Raw genomic sequence first — 16,166 nt, 5'->3', positions numbered from 1 at the left:
AGGGGATAAACATGATTTATGTATCAAGCTCTTTAAGACCTGAAGTCATGGAAAAAAAAAAAAAAAAAAAAAAAAAAAAAAGTATTCAGCTTCACTCCTTTAATCTGGTGGCCTTTAAAAAGTTAACTTCAAGCAAAGAATTCCTAAAAGCCCAAACACAAAATTTCAGAAAGATTACTACATGCTACGACTCCTACCTAACTTTACCAAGATGTTTGTTTTCTATCTCCCGCCTCTGCCATCTGCTGGCCCTGCCCCCAGCTATGTAATCACACCTCCTCTGCACAAACATGCACGGAACAAATCTGAGACACCTTAGCATTCCAAGGCTGCAAAACAACTTCCCTACAGCTACTGAAAATGTTTCTGTCAGAGAATTCCAGTTTGGGGTTTTACTTTGCCTTCTCTTCCTGCTCTAACAGGAGAGAACTTTCTGCCTTAGACTTCATTACCCCAAAACACCTTGTAATAGGATTCACTAGAGTTTAGGTAGTAAACAGGTGAACTACTGTGGTTTAAATAGCTGCCTGGCATAATACAGTGATGTAAAAATGCTACCTTGTGATGACTGCAGTAATTATAAATACTGCAACATCATGAAGTTCTAAATAAAAAGCAAAACCAGAAGAGTTTAACATATAGTGACACATGTCATTAGAAACTATTTTTGAATGAAGGACTGCTGAAACCCTACATTTAATTAGCTGCCTGCAGTGATCCAAAAGATCAACACGATGGAAAAGGCATTATGAAAGAGGTGGAAGGACTAGCACGGTAGAAAGATGCCCTAAAGGAAGAAAAGTAGATCACTCGCTCATATCAGAAGATTCTAGGCTCATAGGGAAAAGCTCCCACCAAGGAGGGATCTCCAGAAAGAGATCCTTCCTCAGTGGCAGTCAGCCCTTGAATGAGGCCTAAGAACAGTGGAGCCTGGCTCCAATTGTCTTCACCTGTGCTCCCAGGGTTGACTGGGTCTTTTCCCCAGGTGCTCAATCAGTGGTTCCGGCCATGACTCAACAGTTCCCAGACGGTGCCTCACTACAGCTTTCACAGAATACTCATAATCCAAATAAATCTACATTTAAAAGGTAAGAATAAAGTAAGAGTAAAGTAAGAGTAAGCCTGGAATTACGTTCTGACAAGAGGGATTCTGAGAGGGGGTTTTATCAACCCACAATTACAAACAAGACATAAAATGCTGAACTCACAGCCAAGATATCACTCTCATGCTAGCATGTACAAGAGATCTCACTGAACAGCAAAGGTGAAGAGGAGCTGCACTGCTCCCAGAGAGTTATGTGATGTCTGTGCAGCCCAGAGCTCCAACCAACAGCATTCTGTTCAACAGTAATTCAGAGGCCAGCTGAGGTCCAGGGCATCTGCTCAGGCCTTCTACCTTCATCTCATGCTTGGTAATCACCATGGGGAAAAGCAATGGCCTCCTTTAACTGCTCTCACATTAAATGTGAGTCAGCAGTGCACCGTGGCAGCCAGAAGGCCCACCACTGCCACTGGGCAAGGGAATGGGTTGTCCTGCTCTAGTCAACTACCTGTCAAGAATGAGGGTCCAACAGCATAGACAGGGAGCACAGGCAGCCTCTGGCCCAAAGGCACCATAACTCAGGATACTTCCTCTCCCTGTGTTCCATCCTTTCCAGCTTGTTGGGGTAGCTTTGGATTGATTTCATGAGAAACCAACAGCAAACTCCAATACAGTTGCTGGCTTTGTGCTTTTTCTTCCTGCCACCAAGTGACTATGAGAAATTCGTCCTGTCACACAAACAAATGTTAGACTCCATGACTGGCTAAGAAAACTTTCTCAATCACACCCACAGGATGCGTACTGCACAAAAGCTGAAGCAACATTTGCTTTCTGGGAACATGTTTGACTGAACTTGTCATTACACTCAGAACTCAAGGCCTGAAGCTAGACGGTGAAAATTTACAAAGTGCTTGAGAGCATTCAACAATGGGGCAGTGCAGTCCCCAGCTTTTTAGTCTCCGAAACTAGCCCTGAAAATTATTATTGCAGCTCAGGAGTGCATGTCTAGAAAATAGGATATAGAACAATATTTAACCACAGGAGTATCTTTTAATTGGTCCATGCTATTCATATAAAAAAATTCAAGTAGTTATCTAGAAAAGAGAATCAGAAGTGGTAACTAAACAATTTCAAAGAGCAGTAATTCAGTTTCCACAGTGAATAAACTGTTTACTATGAGGTTGAAAACAAGATATTTCATTTTCAACAGCACAATGACATTTTGGCTTTTGGCACAACGTCACAATCTGAAAATAAACTAAGGAAATAAACAAATCAGTACAAAAAGAGCACATCAGCAAAAGAGAAAATATATTTTTTATAAGTAATTAAGCACTAGGCTAAGAATTATACATGCATTTAGGGATGAACCATTCTGAGAACACTTGAACTTCCTAAGCATAATGATGTTTAAAAAGGGACGCCAAGGTGCACACCAAGGACATTACAATAACAACAGTAATTTTGAATGAAGTATTAAACTAAGTTACTGGGGGTAAGACTATAACAGCCTGAGACATTTATTTCTGTGGGAGATTATACTGCAGACCCCTGTCTATTGCACGACTTTCTCTGCAACATTTGGTGAGAGCCCTTGACAGAGGCAGGATACTAAAAGGCTTTCCTGTGCTCTTACACACGGTAATAAAAGTTAGTTATCAACTGATCTATGCTGCACACTTCTCATAAATCTGCCCTGCAGTTCCCCAAAGAGTGTCTTCTCACAGTCACAGGAAATCAGCTGTGTTTGGGGCAGAAGCTAGATGAAGAAAACATTTCAAAATAATAAACACAGTAGGTTTGAGACACTGAATTTCACTGTTTTCCACTCTGCCTCCTGCCTGCTGAGATCAGTTTGGAGAACACACTGCCATTTAGTCACCAGAAGCATAGAAGCTCCATGCCTGCTCCAACAAATTGTTCTGCTTCGCAGAGCTGGTTCACAGTTTGAAGCCAAAGCTATCCAAATGTGGACGGCCTAGAAATTCTGGAATAGCTGCATCTGCTCAACACAGTGTAACTTCAAGTCCTTGCTGCTGAATGCACACAATCTATGCATAATTTAATGCCAGCCATGTGTACAGTCCTACTAGAGCACCAAGTGAGAAGTCAGTACAGCAGAAATGCTACGAGTGACATCTAGAGAAAACAAAGAGGGCCTCTATTTTAAAGTTTTACCACAAAACCACAATGACTAGCCCCAGTTTTTGATGTGAGCAGTCCAAGAATTGCCCATTGTAATTCACCATCCTAAGCATGAGTTGCTGGTGTCCCAACAGGTAGTCTAAACTTCAGCACATATAAAGTTCACTAGACGCCAAGATTGTGGATTGTCTAGTTGGCTACATATAATCACAGAATGAAAAAAAAAAAAAAACAGAGCAACAAATGTTGTTTTGCTGTCTTATTGCTAACCATATGGACATTTTCCCTACCACAGCTCTGAAGTAGGACAGGTACCAGAGATAGCTGCAGTGAGTGGGCTGTACTCCACATATTTCATCATTCTGCTTCCAAATCTCGTTGCTTTAACAGCTATCTCTAGAGCAAAATGATTCCCATGATTGTGGGATAAAAATGCCCTCTACTATTACAGTTTCATATCCTCTCTTATACTGCATATAGTACACTGAAATGGAATCTCCAATTTACCTAAGTGATCTCCTTCCATCTGATACTTGATCTTCTTAACTGAGATTATTATAATTTAACCCATATTGATTTAATTGTAACCTCCCTGGGTTACCTTGCCCAACTGAGCTGTTCTTAAATTGCTCAATTCATTGAATGTTTCATTCCTAATTGATTGCCTGTCTGATTTATCCACATATTTGTACACAAATTTCCTAACCACAGTCCTTCTTTCTCTGTTATATTGCTTCACATAAGTGTTTCTTGACTTTATTATGGTTTTATTGTTTCTTCTTCTTCATGCTCCCACTACTACAATCTACTTGCCTCCATTGCAATAAACCCTGCCAACCTTCCTTCTCCCCACCAACCTCCCAGGGACCCTCCATATTACTACCCTACAATAACCATCACCAACTCCCCCCTCCAAGCACGTGTATTTTCTTCTGTTCTAGAGTACCCCATCCCACAATTTCTCATGCTCATTTGACAAAAGGGTTCTGACATGATTTCTACCAGAAAAATAGGTTTTCACCAAGAATAAGAATATTATGTAGAAAAACAACCTGTCCCTGAGAACAGTCAGCAACCAGGACAAGACTAAAAGAGGAACAGGAGAAGGAATATTGTATGCGCTTTCTCTTAGGAAAAAGCACATTCTTATCCTTGAGACTAAGTCAGTTTGTCTGTTGCCTGCTCAATACCTCACTATGGTTTATGGTTTATGGTTTGGTCTGAGCTGAGCTTGTGCTAGGGAAGTCTATCGGGACAAGGATGGAAGTCTGGTAGCTATGGGGAGCTTCCTGTCCTTGACCACAGAGACAGGGCTGTTCCCTACTAAGCAGGGCTGGGCCCACCAGGTTTAACATTTCAGAAACCAGAGAGGCAGTGCTCAAGCAGCCACTGAGGAATTTTGAGGGCACCTGAGAGATGAGTATGTATTTCAAAAAGGCATCACTGACATACCTGTCCATCTCACAGACTGTGGAATTTGTTGGTTAACTTCAGCAACACTTGAAAGATGAGGAGGGGAAGTATCAGAGAATTAATATCTTACCAGCTTTGTGAAAATTTGGGTAGAAGGAAAACCCAAACACACGAGCCCCATGCACCCTGCCTGAGAGCAGCTGGCGGCTCAGCCAGCACCGTGACAGTCACCTCACAGGGGACAATGGAGCTGAGGGAACTGGGACACAGGTTGACCCTAATTAGTGATGCTATTTATAGAAGAACTTACTCTTCGAAATGGCTGAGGTAGTTTTGGAGCTGGTCCAAAGAATTAAGGTAAGCAGCTTCAAAAACACTGGGGCACAAGTTATGCAGTCATGCTTGAGCTGGTAACACCTAGGATGTCACTTGTGAGTAAGCTCACAAGCAACTTCACAGCAACCCAGCATCCAGGCAAGCAGGAACATGAGGGCCTAGAGAGAGAAGGAAAGCAAGAAACCCCAAGGACAGCCACATGTCTGCAGGTCTGTCACTGCTCCTTTCTCTTCTGAGACTGAGAGGGTCTGGATACCATCCACAGAACAGCAATGGATGCCTCTACCAAAGAGATGCCAAAAAAAGAAACAGCTAAGAGCTTAGAGGAGGTCTGCTAACTAGAGGGGTATTACAGTAATGCTGGATATGGAGAACAACTCTGAATACTCTTCATGAACTGATTCAGTTTAATAGAGATGGATGAGTGGACCAATATAGGTCTGCTATCAAGACACATATCATCATACAAACTTGGATACAAAGAAGGGGATTTTGGTAGCACTCTTTTGAGGAGAAGGGTTTACCAGCTTCCTCGTGGGAAGCATACAAAATATTTTTCACCATGAATCAATTTTTAAGGATTTTACAGAAGAATGCCCAAGTAACTGACACATATATACTATATATAAAATATGCATATATATAAAATATGCGCATATATAAAATGCATAAAGCAAACTGCTTTTGTACTTCTTGAATAACTTTCTATTTATCATTTTTTCAGTATCAATATGTAAAATACGCTGCTAGACAAAGTAAGCAAAAATCCTAAGCAAACCTTCAAGCAATTAATGCAAAAAAGCTTGCTAAATATGAAGATAGAAGTAAAAATTCATTAAATAAATCACTCAGCCTACTCAATCCTTCAACTAGGCATCTTAAGATAAGAATACTGCCTGAAAGTTGGTTTCAGAATACTTTTAAATCACTTTTATGTGCTTGATGCCTAGTCCAGAGCCAGCACATTTCAGGAGATTTTCCTCCCTGATACACTCAACCCATTTGCTTTAGAACCAAACACGGTGATAATGAAATGACAAAGCCTAGCTATTTATTCATTAGATTTGTTGAAAGCTAATTTGTTCTTAGTAGTTATCAAACTGTGTAAGAAATATCTGTGGAATGAAGGACTTTTCATGAGTGGAAGCAACTTATTTTTCAGGCTTTTTAGGATTTCTTTTTTAATTCCTCTAAGGCTAAGTAAATTATTGATCTTAAATTAAAAGGAGTGAGTCTCACAGAACACACTGCACAGACACACAAGACAACTGAAACCAGATGATTAAGTCACATTCAGGAAAGAGCTTATTAAGATCTGTAGTGCTGAGCAAGTTCATACCCACTTGGCTGGCCCCCAGTTTCAAATGAAAGCTCATTACAGACTGGCTCCACACAGAAGACAGCCTTCATCCCACTAAAAACTCCACCAGACCACTCACCCCAGTGCCAGGAGAGTAACTTTGCCTTTCTCAATGATGTAGATCTAAACTTAAAAAATCAGCTGAAGTTATAACTACTTAGGGTAGCCAATACTTTCTTCCACAGATGAAGTGGGGGAAGAACAACAGACTCTCAGTACAAGATTTTCATCAGCCATGGTCTGTTTGACAAGTGGAGCACAAAACAGATTTTTTTAAACAAAATGAGAAACTATATTTGCTTAGCAAAGACCCAACACAAAAATAAACATGTTATCACACGCTGGACCAATTAGCATTTACTGAACTACATAAGATAAGTGTTTTCACTTGTTCTGTTGTCTAAACAGTACTATCAAAACATATGATTTCTCTAATGATAGGTTTACTTCTTTGTTGCTGTTACCATTTTTGGATCAGCTAGCTCAAGTTCTACACTTCGCAACATTCCCTTCTGGACATGCTCAAACATTTAAAGGCAATGACTGGAGTGGGATAGAAAGAATAAATATATTATGTGCATTTTTATTATTTCATCTAACGGGGCATATTAAATCCTGGAGATGCTCAGCATTTGTCCATAAGGCTCAGCAAGTGTGTTTGTGCTAGATGTTTGCTAGGTGCCAAGACAAAATTTTCAATTAATAGCACACCCTATAAAGGAATGCCCAGATGGGTTTTGTTTCTCCTTTTCACTTTACTGTTGCAACTTCCTCAGTTTAAAAAAAAAAAAAAAAAAAAAAAAAAAAAAAAAAAAGAAGCATCTAATTATAGGTTGGTATGTAATTCTCACTGTAACAATCCCTACCATTTAGAAGTCATGAGTCAGGCCCCCAGAATTATGATTAAGGCACAGAAATTAGGCATTTGCAAAACAACTACCCACAATGGATTTCAATTTGCCTTTTAGCATATAAGCCCCCATTCATGCTTTCAAAGCTCTCCACTTCAGCTAAGGCCTAAAAAACTCCTTATTCATTTTCATTTCATGAAGTGAAGTCTGTCATAGATTCACTAGGTTGCAGGAGCTAGCACACCTGTTTAAAGAATAGGCAACAGCAGTCTTTGCAGAATTCCAAAAGTCATACCAACTGCAAGCATACATTGCTCAGCATCTGTTCCTGCTTTGTTCTAGGAGTCAAGCAACAATTACCAAGCCAGGTGAAATCTTGCAGATGGACACCCTGGGACTGCAGAGCCTCAGATCCAAAGCCAGAAAAAAAAGTCAAAGACCTGGTCCTGGCAAAAGGTCTCATAAAACTCTTGGCCAGAGACCCCCAGAGTAATGATTTTAAACTCCTCTCCGCTTAACCGAGGAATGGCTGTGACTAATAGATACATTTTCTCAAAACTTACAGCTGAGCTACCTGGCTTCCAGGTAACTTCTGAAAGGCAGGGAAGGCATATGCAAGCAGACATATGTAGAGGGGTATGTAAAGTTTCTCCTGCCAACAGTATTTCTTCATTAGTATTATAAAAATTATGGAGGCCTAGTAAAAAGCAAATTATAAAAATAAAATTAGCATATATTTCTTTCAAAGGTATTCTTCTCACTTCTTTGTGTCACATGGCCTACAACCAGCTCTTCAAGCATGGACCAGGATGTTTCCATGCAGCTCAGATCCCTCTGCAGAGATTTTTCCTTCACTACTAGAACAGCATTTTTCCCCTCTCTTGCCTGCTCAAAAGACAGCTTAAATCTCACTGAAGATTCTCTCTTTGTCTCCCTTTAAAATTTTGTTTCTCCCCACTTGGAGCAAACATTTGGAAATACTTTGGGAAGACTTAACCCACGTCAGGCAGCAGTATGCATCAAATGATATAATGCAGAAACATCCTCTGTGCTTCAGAAATGCATCAGCTCACTGCTTCCTAACATTTCAACTTATTGGGGAAAACAAAACTGTAAGTTAGTACCTGAGGACAGGGATTAATTTAATTTCACAAGTGAATGCTGTAGGTTGAATAAAGAGCTATTCCAATCCCTTTTAAACACATCAATGCTTCAGTGGAAGTCCTGGAAAGACGACAAAAGTTTATGGAAAAGCATTCAGCGTTTTCCCAGTACTAAGCTGGTACTGGCAGGTGATGCTGTGAGTAGCAAGAAGGATCACTACTCTACCAAACCCCCAGCACGGGTACTTGGATTGCTCTTCCAGAGGACTTGTGGAAGACGTGTCACCAGCAAACAGCCCAGCTATTTCTTTGCATGAAAAATGGACTAATGGGTGGGAAATCTACTCCATTAACCAAAATTCCTAATGCACACAACTGGGATAAATCTCACTATATGTGTTCTCAGGCTGAAAATCCTTCAGAGTATAGAGTATAGAACTTCTCTCTGCAAACTTATGGCACAGTATAAGCAAGAATTTTAGTAGAGAATGCCAGTTATTCCTAGAACTACCCACGGATTTCAGCTGTGACCAGGACCTGAAGTTCAGTTACAAGATACAGCCTTATAACAAAGGCAACGCTTCCTTAAATTCCATTGTAAATCTGTTTCCTTACCTGTATAAGAAAGAGTATGCGGGGAAACAGAATCGGGTCTCCCCTGACAATCAAAAATAGAGATTTAAAGACAGCTGAGTAACTTGAGATTCTTCATCCCATTTCCCATTAAGCCTCACTCTTACTGACTTTCACTGAGAGAGGCAGGCATCAGTGAGCCTTGGATTCAGAATCACCCCCTGATTGCATATTTGAATACTTTTTGGACTGCTCTCAAGTCTAGTGGCACGTCTGAGCATTACCTATATCAGTAGATACCTCATCGCCCTGCACTGGGATATACGATAACACAACACTGACAGTACAAGTAGAGCAACGAATACAACAGAAACTCTAAATATTGTGGCAGATGCAATAGCATTACCAGAGCTAAAATTTGGCCAAGGCAGCACACAGGAAAACATTAAAATCCCTTCACTTGAAAAAAATTACGTTTCATTTGTTTGTCTTTCATCTTCAACAGGAAATACAAAGCAGTTACTCCCCAGTTACGAGGATGGCTGCCCTACACATTCCAAAAATAGGCAGGGTGACTTTTGCTACCAAAAAAAAAACCCAAGTAAAAAAATCTCTAACCCACGAAATTCAGGAGGGCCTTTTCCAGATTGATGAAATAGAAAGAGAAGTAAAAATAGTTCAATCTGTTGACTTAAACAGTTAAAGCAACAGATACAGCTTATAACAGAATCTCTGAGCTTCTGAAATAATTACTCTTAAAATACATTGATGCCAACATCCACTCCACCCTTTATCTAATCGGCCTGGGTTGTAAGACCCCAGAGAGGAATTGTCCATGGTTTTCTATACGCAAAAATTGGGACAAAATGAAACTCTAAGCTCTACTGAGGTTTACAAATACTATGTAACATGGATTAATGTGCTTCAGTAGGAATTTAACTGCACGTAGCTATGTTTAAATGATTACACAATAACGTGTAACAATTAAGAGCGATTTCCTTGCACTTGGGGAACCCTATTTAGCATACAGAAGAAGAAGAAAACATACAGAAAGGTTTAAAATTAAGTATTTTTAATGCTCAGAAAACTGGAACGACAGAAGATTGCAGTCCAAATAGCTTCTTCAACTCAGTGAGGTTCATCCTCACCATGGGAAGATAAATTCTGAAGGGAGACAGGTAATTCATTTTCCATGCATTTACCTAGTGGGAACTAGTCTCAAAAATAGGTCTTTTTATCTATGTCATTGAAAACACATCAAATGTGCTGTTTGCTTCACTGCTGTGAAGATGAAAATTACTAGCACGGCAATAAATCATAAGTTACTGTATTGTATGGATTATTCACTGCCTATTACATCCACTACAAGGTAGAAAAAGAGAAAATACAGATGTGCAACTACATAAGCCCAGTACTACCTGCATATGCACACAGCAGACATTCGGGTCCTTAGCCAGGTAGCCTAAATTCCAGCAAATTGCTGTTCCTCCTGTTCCCCGGTGTCTGGCTCTGGGCCTTCGGATGCTCCCAGCTAATAGGAAAGGAGTTCTGGAATTGGCTACACTCTCCCAGAAATACTGGCAACGCTGGTGTCTTCACAAATTTCAAGGAAAGCAGCAATTCTAAGCTCTCCAAGAGCAGGTATTAGAAATAGGGGTCTCAAGTGCACATTTCCTGAGGGAGGCATAAGCAAATTCTGTAAGAAAAGCCTATTTAGGGGCAAGGAAGGATATCGTGATCAGGAGAAGACTCAGGAAGCAACTCAGGAATCCTGAAGTCAATTCCTGTCTTGCTACCACAGCCCTAATCTGCAAAGACTCCTTGAACTAACACAGATAACTAATTCTTATCGTTTTCATGAAATTTAGGTATCTGAAGACATTTAAGACCTTGAAGGTATGGACCCAGACCTCCACACAGCTTGCTTTCTTCACCACAGCCTCCAAATAATAAAATGGGATAAGAACACCACTTTGTTCTCACCTTTAACCAGCTCTTCAAATTGTAGCTCTCTGCCAGAACAATTTCCCATCTCAGATGGAGATGCTAAGAAACTACAAGTTACAAATACCCAACTGTCACCAAATGTAGCAAGTATAATGGAGGAAAAAAGAAAGTCATTCAAAATGTTAGTAAGATAAAAATACAGACGTGCAGTAGTGACACCTACTCCGGAAAGCAAAATGAGCTGGATTTGGCAACTACCAAAGCACAACATTTGAACGTATCTGATAGTTTTAGGATTGGGCTTCACAAGCCACAGAGGCAAAAGTAAACTTAATCCAGCAGTTCCCAGCTCTGATCTTAAAGCCATTCTGCCCCTGTCTCAGTGAAATAGGACGGAATAATTTAGTACCCTATAAAGCTGTTTAAGCAGGGAAAAAATCTTATCTAGTCAACTTAAGCAGGATGAATTTTCATCTCAGATTTGCCTTGAATTATCCTGGCAAGGATCACACCTCTTACATAATGTGCAGTGCCTCCATCAAAAGAGAAGGAAAAGAAGCCAGCCAAACTAAGGAAACTCCTGCTGACCTGGCAATAGCATTCATCTCACTCAGATTGAGAGGTGACCTGGAATTCCAGCTCTGCATTAATGTGATCTCAAACAAAAATTATTTGTACAAGAGGATGCTCTTCAGTGTTTGTTGTGGTTATATCTGAGGTACAGGTATTAACAGCTGACAGAGACCACAGTAGGAAGACCCACCCAGCACCGCACATTATTTTTGCATGGCAGCTGAAAGCTAATCATAGAAAAGCTTTCTCACAGTCTGTCCACACCTACACAGCCTAAGAGCTATGACAGCACTGGAGTCCATCAAGCCTGGATATTCTATCTGGACATTCAGCCTCTGCTTTGTGATTTCAGGCCAGTAGCTTCACTTTTCTGCTCCTGGAAAATGGACAACAGGCCAAACCTGAGGAAAACAGAGCAGAGAAACCATCCGCCAAGATAAGCATGATGAGTGTGAATCTGAGGACAGAGGTGACAGCACTGGGGAGCAGACCCAAATTGCAGCAGTTGCACTGGACTAGAGGCAGGTCACAAACAGTGAGTTCACAGGAAATATCTGCCACCAGCTCTGCCAAGCCCCCCTAGAATAAAGCCTGGGCAACCTTCCAGCATCGCTCAAAGCTGCTGTAGCAAAAGCAAAAACAAAGTGAATCTCAAGCGCAGCCTTTCCATTGCCCTCATCATGAGATTGTCCCATCTCCTCTTCCTGAGGAGCCTTCAACCTCTCACTCAGTCTCTAATTGCCACCCAAACCTTTAGGTTAATGCAGTGGGAGCCCATTCAAGAGTCATAGAATGGATTGGAGGGAACCTTAAAGCCCATCTAGTCCCAATTCCCCTGCCGTGGGCAGGGCTGCCACCCACCAGATCAGGCTGCCCAGGACCCCTTCCCCGCTGGCCTTGAGCACCTCCAGGAATAGGGGCATACACAGTTTCTCTGGGCAGCCTGTTCAGTGCCTCACCATCCTCACTGTGAATATTTTCTTCCTAAAAGTCTAATATAAATCTAACCTGTTTTAGTTTAAAGCCACTTCTCCTTGTTCTATCACTACACTCCCTGATAAAGTCCCTTCCCATCCTTCCTGTAGGTCCCTTTTATGTACTGGAAGGCCACAATGAGGTCTCCCAAGAGCTTTCTACTCTCCAGGCTAAACAAGCCCAGCTCCCTCAGCCTGTCTTCATAGGAGACCACGAGGTTCTCTGCACAAGCTTGCTGAGTGTCCAAAGGAGTCCACCCTGGCCAAGAAATTAAGAAATGTCAGAAACACACAGAGCACTTGGGATGTATGGTTGTATATAGCTCATAAAGCAGATGGAAGGATTCAGCTCTGTCTTTAATCAACTGCAATAATTTTAAATAAAATAATCCTAAAGGTATTCTTACACATCACTTACTTCACTAATAACAAACAGCAATTAACAAAATTCTTGCCTAAATAATTTGAACAGCACTAAGCCCTTAAAAAAACTAAGTGATTTGCAAAACAATTAGGGTGCAATAATGTTAAATGCCTCAGAGGATGACCAGCCATTTTTCCGTAGGTAAATTAGACACATTAAACATTTGTGACTCTAATGACAGTCTCACTCTTATTCTGATGATTGTGTAGTGAGCAACTTGAGATCAAGCAGTTTACCATCCTACTGAGGCATTGTTATTCAGCACTGGTCAGAGATGAGATGTTTCCACAGCAGAGTTTGACAGTCCTCAGCTAGTATCGTCTCGAAACTTAAAGGATGTTAATAGCAGTATTTTGCTATGAGGTTGTGCTTAACTTCGCATGCCCAGAACCTGAAGGCTCCACAGAAAGCTATGTTCAGCTGAAGAAAGGATTTGGACGAAGGGCTTTTCATAAATAACCTCATCTGTAACTTCAGACTTTCCAGGATCTGTCCCTCCCTCCATCTGAGATCCTAGGCAACTGCTACACAGACACCCACCGTGCTGATGGCAGCGGGACCCGGCACGCAAACGTCACGCGAAGATTACTCACGAAATCATGCATACGAATTCAGGGCTGAGAGCATGCTTTAAACAGATTCATGCTTAATCCAAAGGCTGAATCCTGCTCATCTTGTTACTCTCACAGCCCGCCCTTATTCACAAGTGCAGGATGGCAACACATACTGCAAGTGAAGGACTGAGTCTGAGAAACCCATGGCTGTTTACACAGGTGCTTGTATTTGGAAAACAATTCTGCTAGTCTATATTCAAACACAAAACCTGCAAAACCCAGTTTAAATTATCCTGCAAGCACCAGGACAGAATGGATACTTGCATAAATGAGAATGTACATTGGTCAATTGTATATAGGGTTTCTGCTTTTACAGGCAGGAGGTGGAAGGAGCCACCATGCAGATTAAGAAGCTGCTGCTACTTAGCTGCCAGGCTTCAACCCAGATTACCATGGGAGCTTTCTCTGACCTTGCTGAGCTGCTCACTGAAGCTCTCTTTCTCCAGGTACAGAACGCAAAGGGAATTGATACAAGTTGTGGCATGATAAATCCCTTAATGGATAACCTTGTAGTTTGCTTAGATAATGGGAAGGATCTGTGTCTTTGTATTGAATAGGTAAGGGAGGTTCCACACAACTTTGTACTGAATATGTATGTACCTCTGGGAAGGCCTCTGAATGTATAGAAGCTGAAGACCTTTTTGTGCAAGACATACGTGATAGGAGGAGCACATCCCCCACACATCCAGCCCTGATAATAAAGAATGCCTGCAGTCTAACACTCCAACATCAGTCTTAGAGAGTTTCCTGATCGACTGCTTTACGGTAACAGAACACCTCTGCCCAGTTTTGAGAAACACGTTAATATCAAGTCAACTGCTTGGGTACCACAAGCTACTTCGATAGGAGACAAGTGAGAGAAATGCAGAGCTGTCAGCTGTTTTCTTGGTAGCAAGAACCTGGATATTCGAGCACCTGTATTCTATTATTATACAATATGGTAATATACAAAGAAAAACATGCAAACACTGTATTCTACAAAACAGTAATGTGAGAACTTGCAGTTACTCAAAGATTTTTAACAGATTTGATCTCCAAAACTGTTTCAGAACCAGAACATGTGCAGGAGGACTGGGAAGAAGAGCAATCCATCCAATATTAGGCTATTATGGCAGGCAGTATTGATTTGAGATCCACACACAGGATCTCTTCCCCAGTTAAAACAGAAGCTCATATTCACAGACAGTTTCCAGCAGAAACTGAAACGTGGAGCTCTTAGAAAAAAAGAATGGTAGCAAAGAAAGTGTCATTCCTTCTGCTGGTTGCTTCACAATATAGACCAGTTTACCTCATACGGACTTTGATTTCATAGCTTTCTACTGATTCTGAGACAAGCAAATCTATGCAGTAAAAATACAGAGTTCTATGTCACTATTATTTGACTACTTTGGTTTATTCACTACACGTATCTCCACTGAAAATTAAAAAAAAAAAAAAGTATTTCTTGAATCAAAATGATTTAGGTGTCCTTTTGTTTAGCATTGCAGCAACCGATCAAGAGGCAGAGACAAGAAATAACAGATCATTTTACCACAAGATACTCTCTTCAATAACCATGTTTGAGAAAGCCACTGTGCTTAAGCACTGGAAAAACATATAGGGAAGGGGAATGGTTGAGGAACCACATTGAGTTTGTTTCTAAACCATGTGGCTGAAACTGTCTTAAAATTATTTTTTAACTGAAGTTGCAGCAGAAGTTTCAGACTTCAAAGCAACACTTGGTTTATAAACATGAAAAATCAAGCTCTTTCCTACATCACCTACCAGGGATATTAAAAAAAAAAAAAAAATTGCATTCATCTGACCCAAAAATGTGAATCCGTGGCGTAACAGGATTTGGTCGAATTAATATCTGAGAAGACTAACATGGTTTCCTCCTGGTTTGTATCCAGTGCTTTAGGACAAGGAGCTGTTAGCTCTGTGTTAGAGGGAGGGCTTCTCTCAGGCCTACCCAACGAGATGGCACTACCACAAACCCACTGTCACCTCTCACTGCTTTCCTTTCCAGCTCCTAGGCTCAAGCGTGTGTTTTCGGAAACCTGCAAAGTTTGCTGTACCAGCGGACGAGATGCTAAGTGATCGCACGCCGGCTCCAGTTCACGACCAACAAACAAAAGCTGAGTTGCATTCACAACGTACAGCAGGGCATCCAAAAAAAAAAGACATTCTGGCAGCTACTGAAGAAAGAGAGCCTTGCTGCGGGCAGTCTGATCACCGCTCACATGCGCTGCTTAGAGGACAGAGAGAAGATCCAGCTTCCCCCCGGAAAGGGAGATCTGTCCGCACCCTCGCAGACACAGCTTTCGGGGAGCACACACCCTCCCCCGCACGCCCCTTCAGGCGGTCTCACCCCAGAGCCCCCCGCCCCGGAGCCCGCCTCCCGCAGCCCCCATCCGCGCAGGGCAAGGACGAGCCACCCCGAAAAGTTTTGCCGTGAGCGGGGGCCCGGCCCGGCCCTCGCCCCGCGGGGTCTCACAACAAAGGGCCGGGGATGGAGACGCGAGCGTGGGGCTGCGCGCACCGCTCTCTCCCCCCCACCCCGTCGCCCGTCCCCGCGTGCCCTTGGGCCGCTACCTGAAGACGGCGACCGCAGTGTGGTTCCTCCTCCACGCCTTGCCCTGCTGCAGCAGCACCCCCTGCACGATCTCCTTCTCGTCGGGCAGCCGGTACACGGGGAAGATGTAGAGCCAGCAGAGGACGAAGACGCCGAGGGCGCTGGCCCCCACGGGCAGGCGGGTGCGCGGCCACTTCCACGCCAGCCCCGCCATCCTCCTCCCGCAGCGCTGCCGCGGCGCCGGGCTGCGCTCCCGC

At 42.2% G+C, this 16,166-nt stretch overlaps 1 protein-coding gene across 2 annotated transcripts in view; it reads right to left on the bottom strand.

Moving 5' to 3' along the window:
- Positions 1–16,160, bottom strand: part of ST8SIA1 (ST8 alpha-N-acetyl-neuraminide alpha-2,8-sialyltransferase 1) — a 132,803-nt gene extending 116,643 nt beyond the window's left edge. The window contains exon 1 of one of the 2 annotated variants that reach the window (XM_021391690.1): positions 15,930–16,160. In XM_021391690.1, the coding sequence (XP_021247365.1) occupies positions 15,930–16,123 (194 nt within the window). In that variant the 5' untranslated portion in view covers positions 16,124–16,160. Of the gene's footprint in view, positions 1–13,334; positions 13,410–15,929 lie in introns of those variants that run through there. The other variant, XM_021391700.1, reaches the window with a different exon arrangement.

Source organism: Numida meleagris, chromosome 1 (genome assembly GCF_002078875.1).
Source record: "Numida meleagris isolate 19003 breed g44 Domestic line chromosome 1, NumMel1.0, whole genome shotgun sequence".
NCBI lineage: Eukaryota > Metazoa > Chordata > Aves > Galliformes > Numididae > Numida > Numida meleagris.
This window is presented reverse-complemented; position numbering and strand designations above follow the sequence as displayed.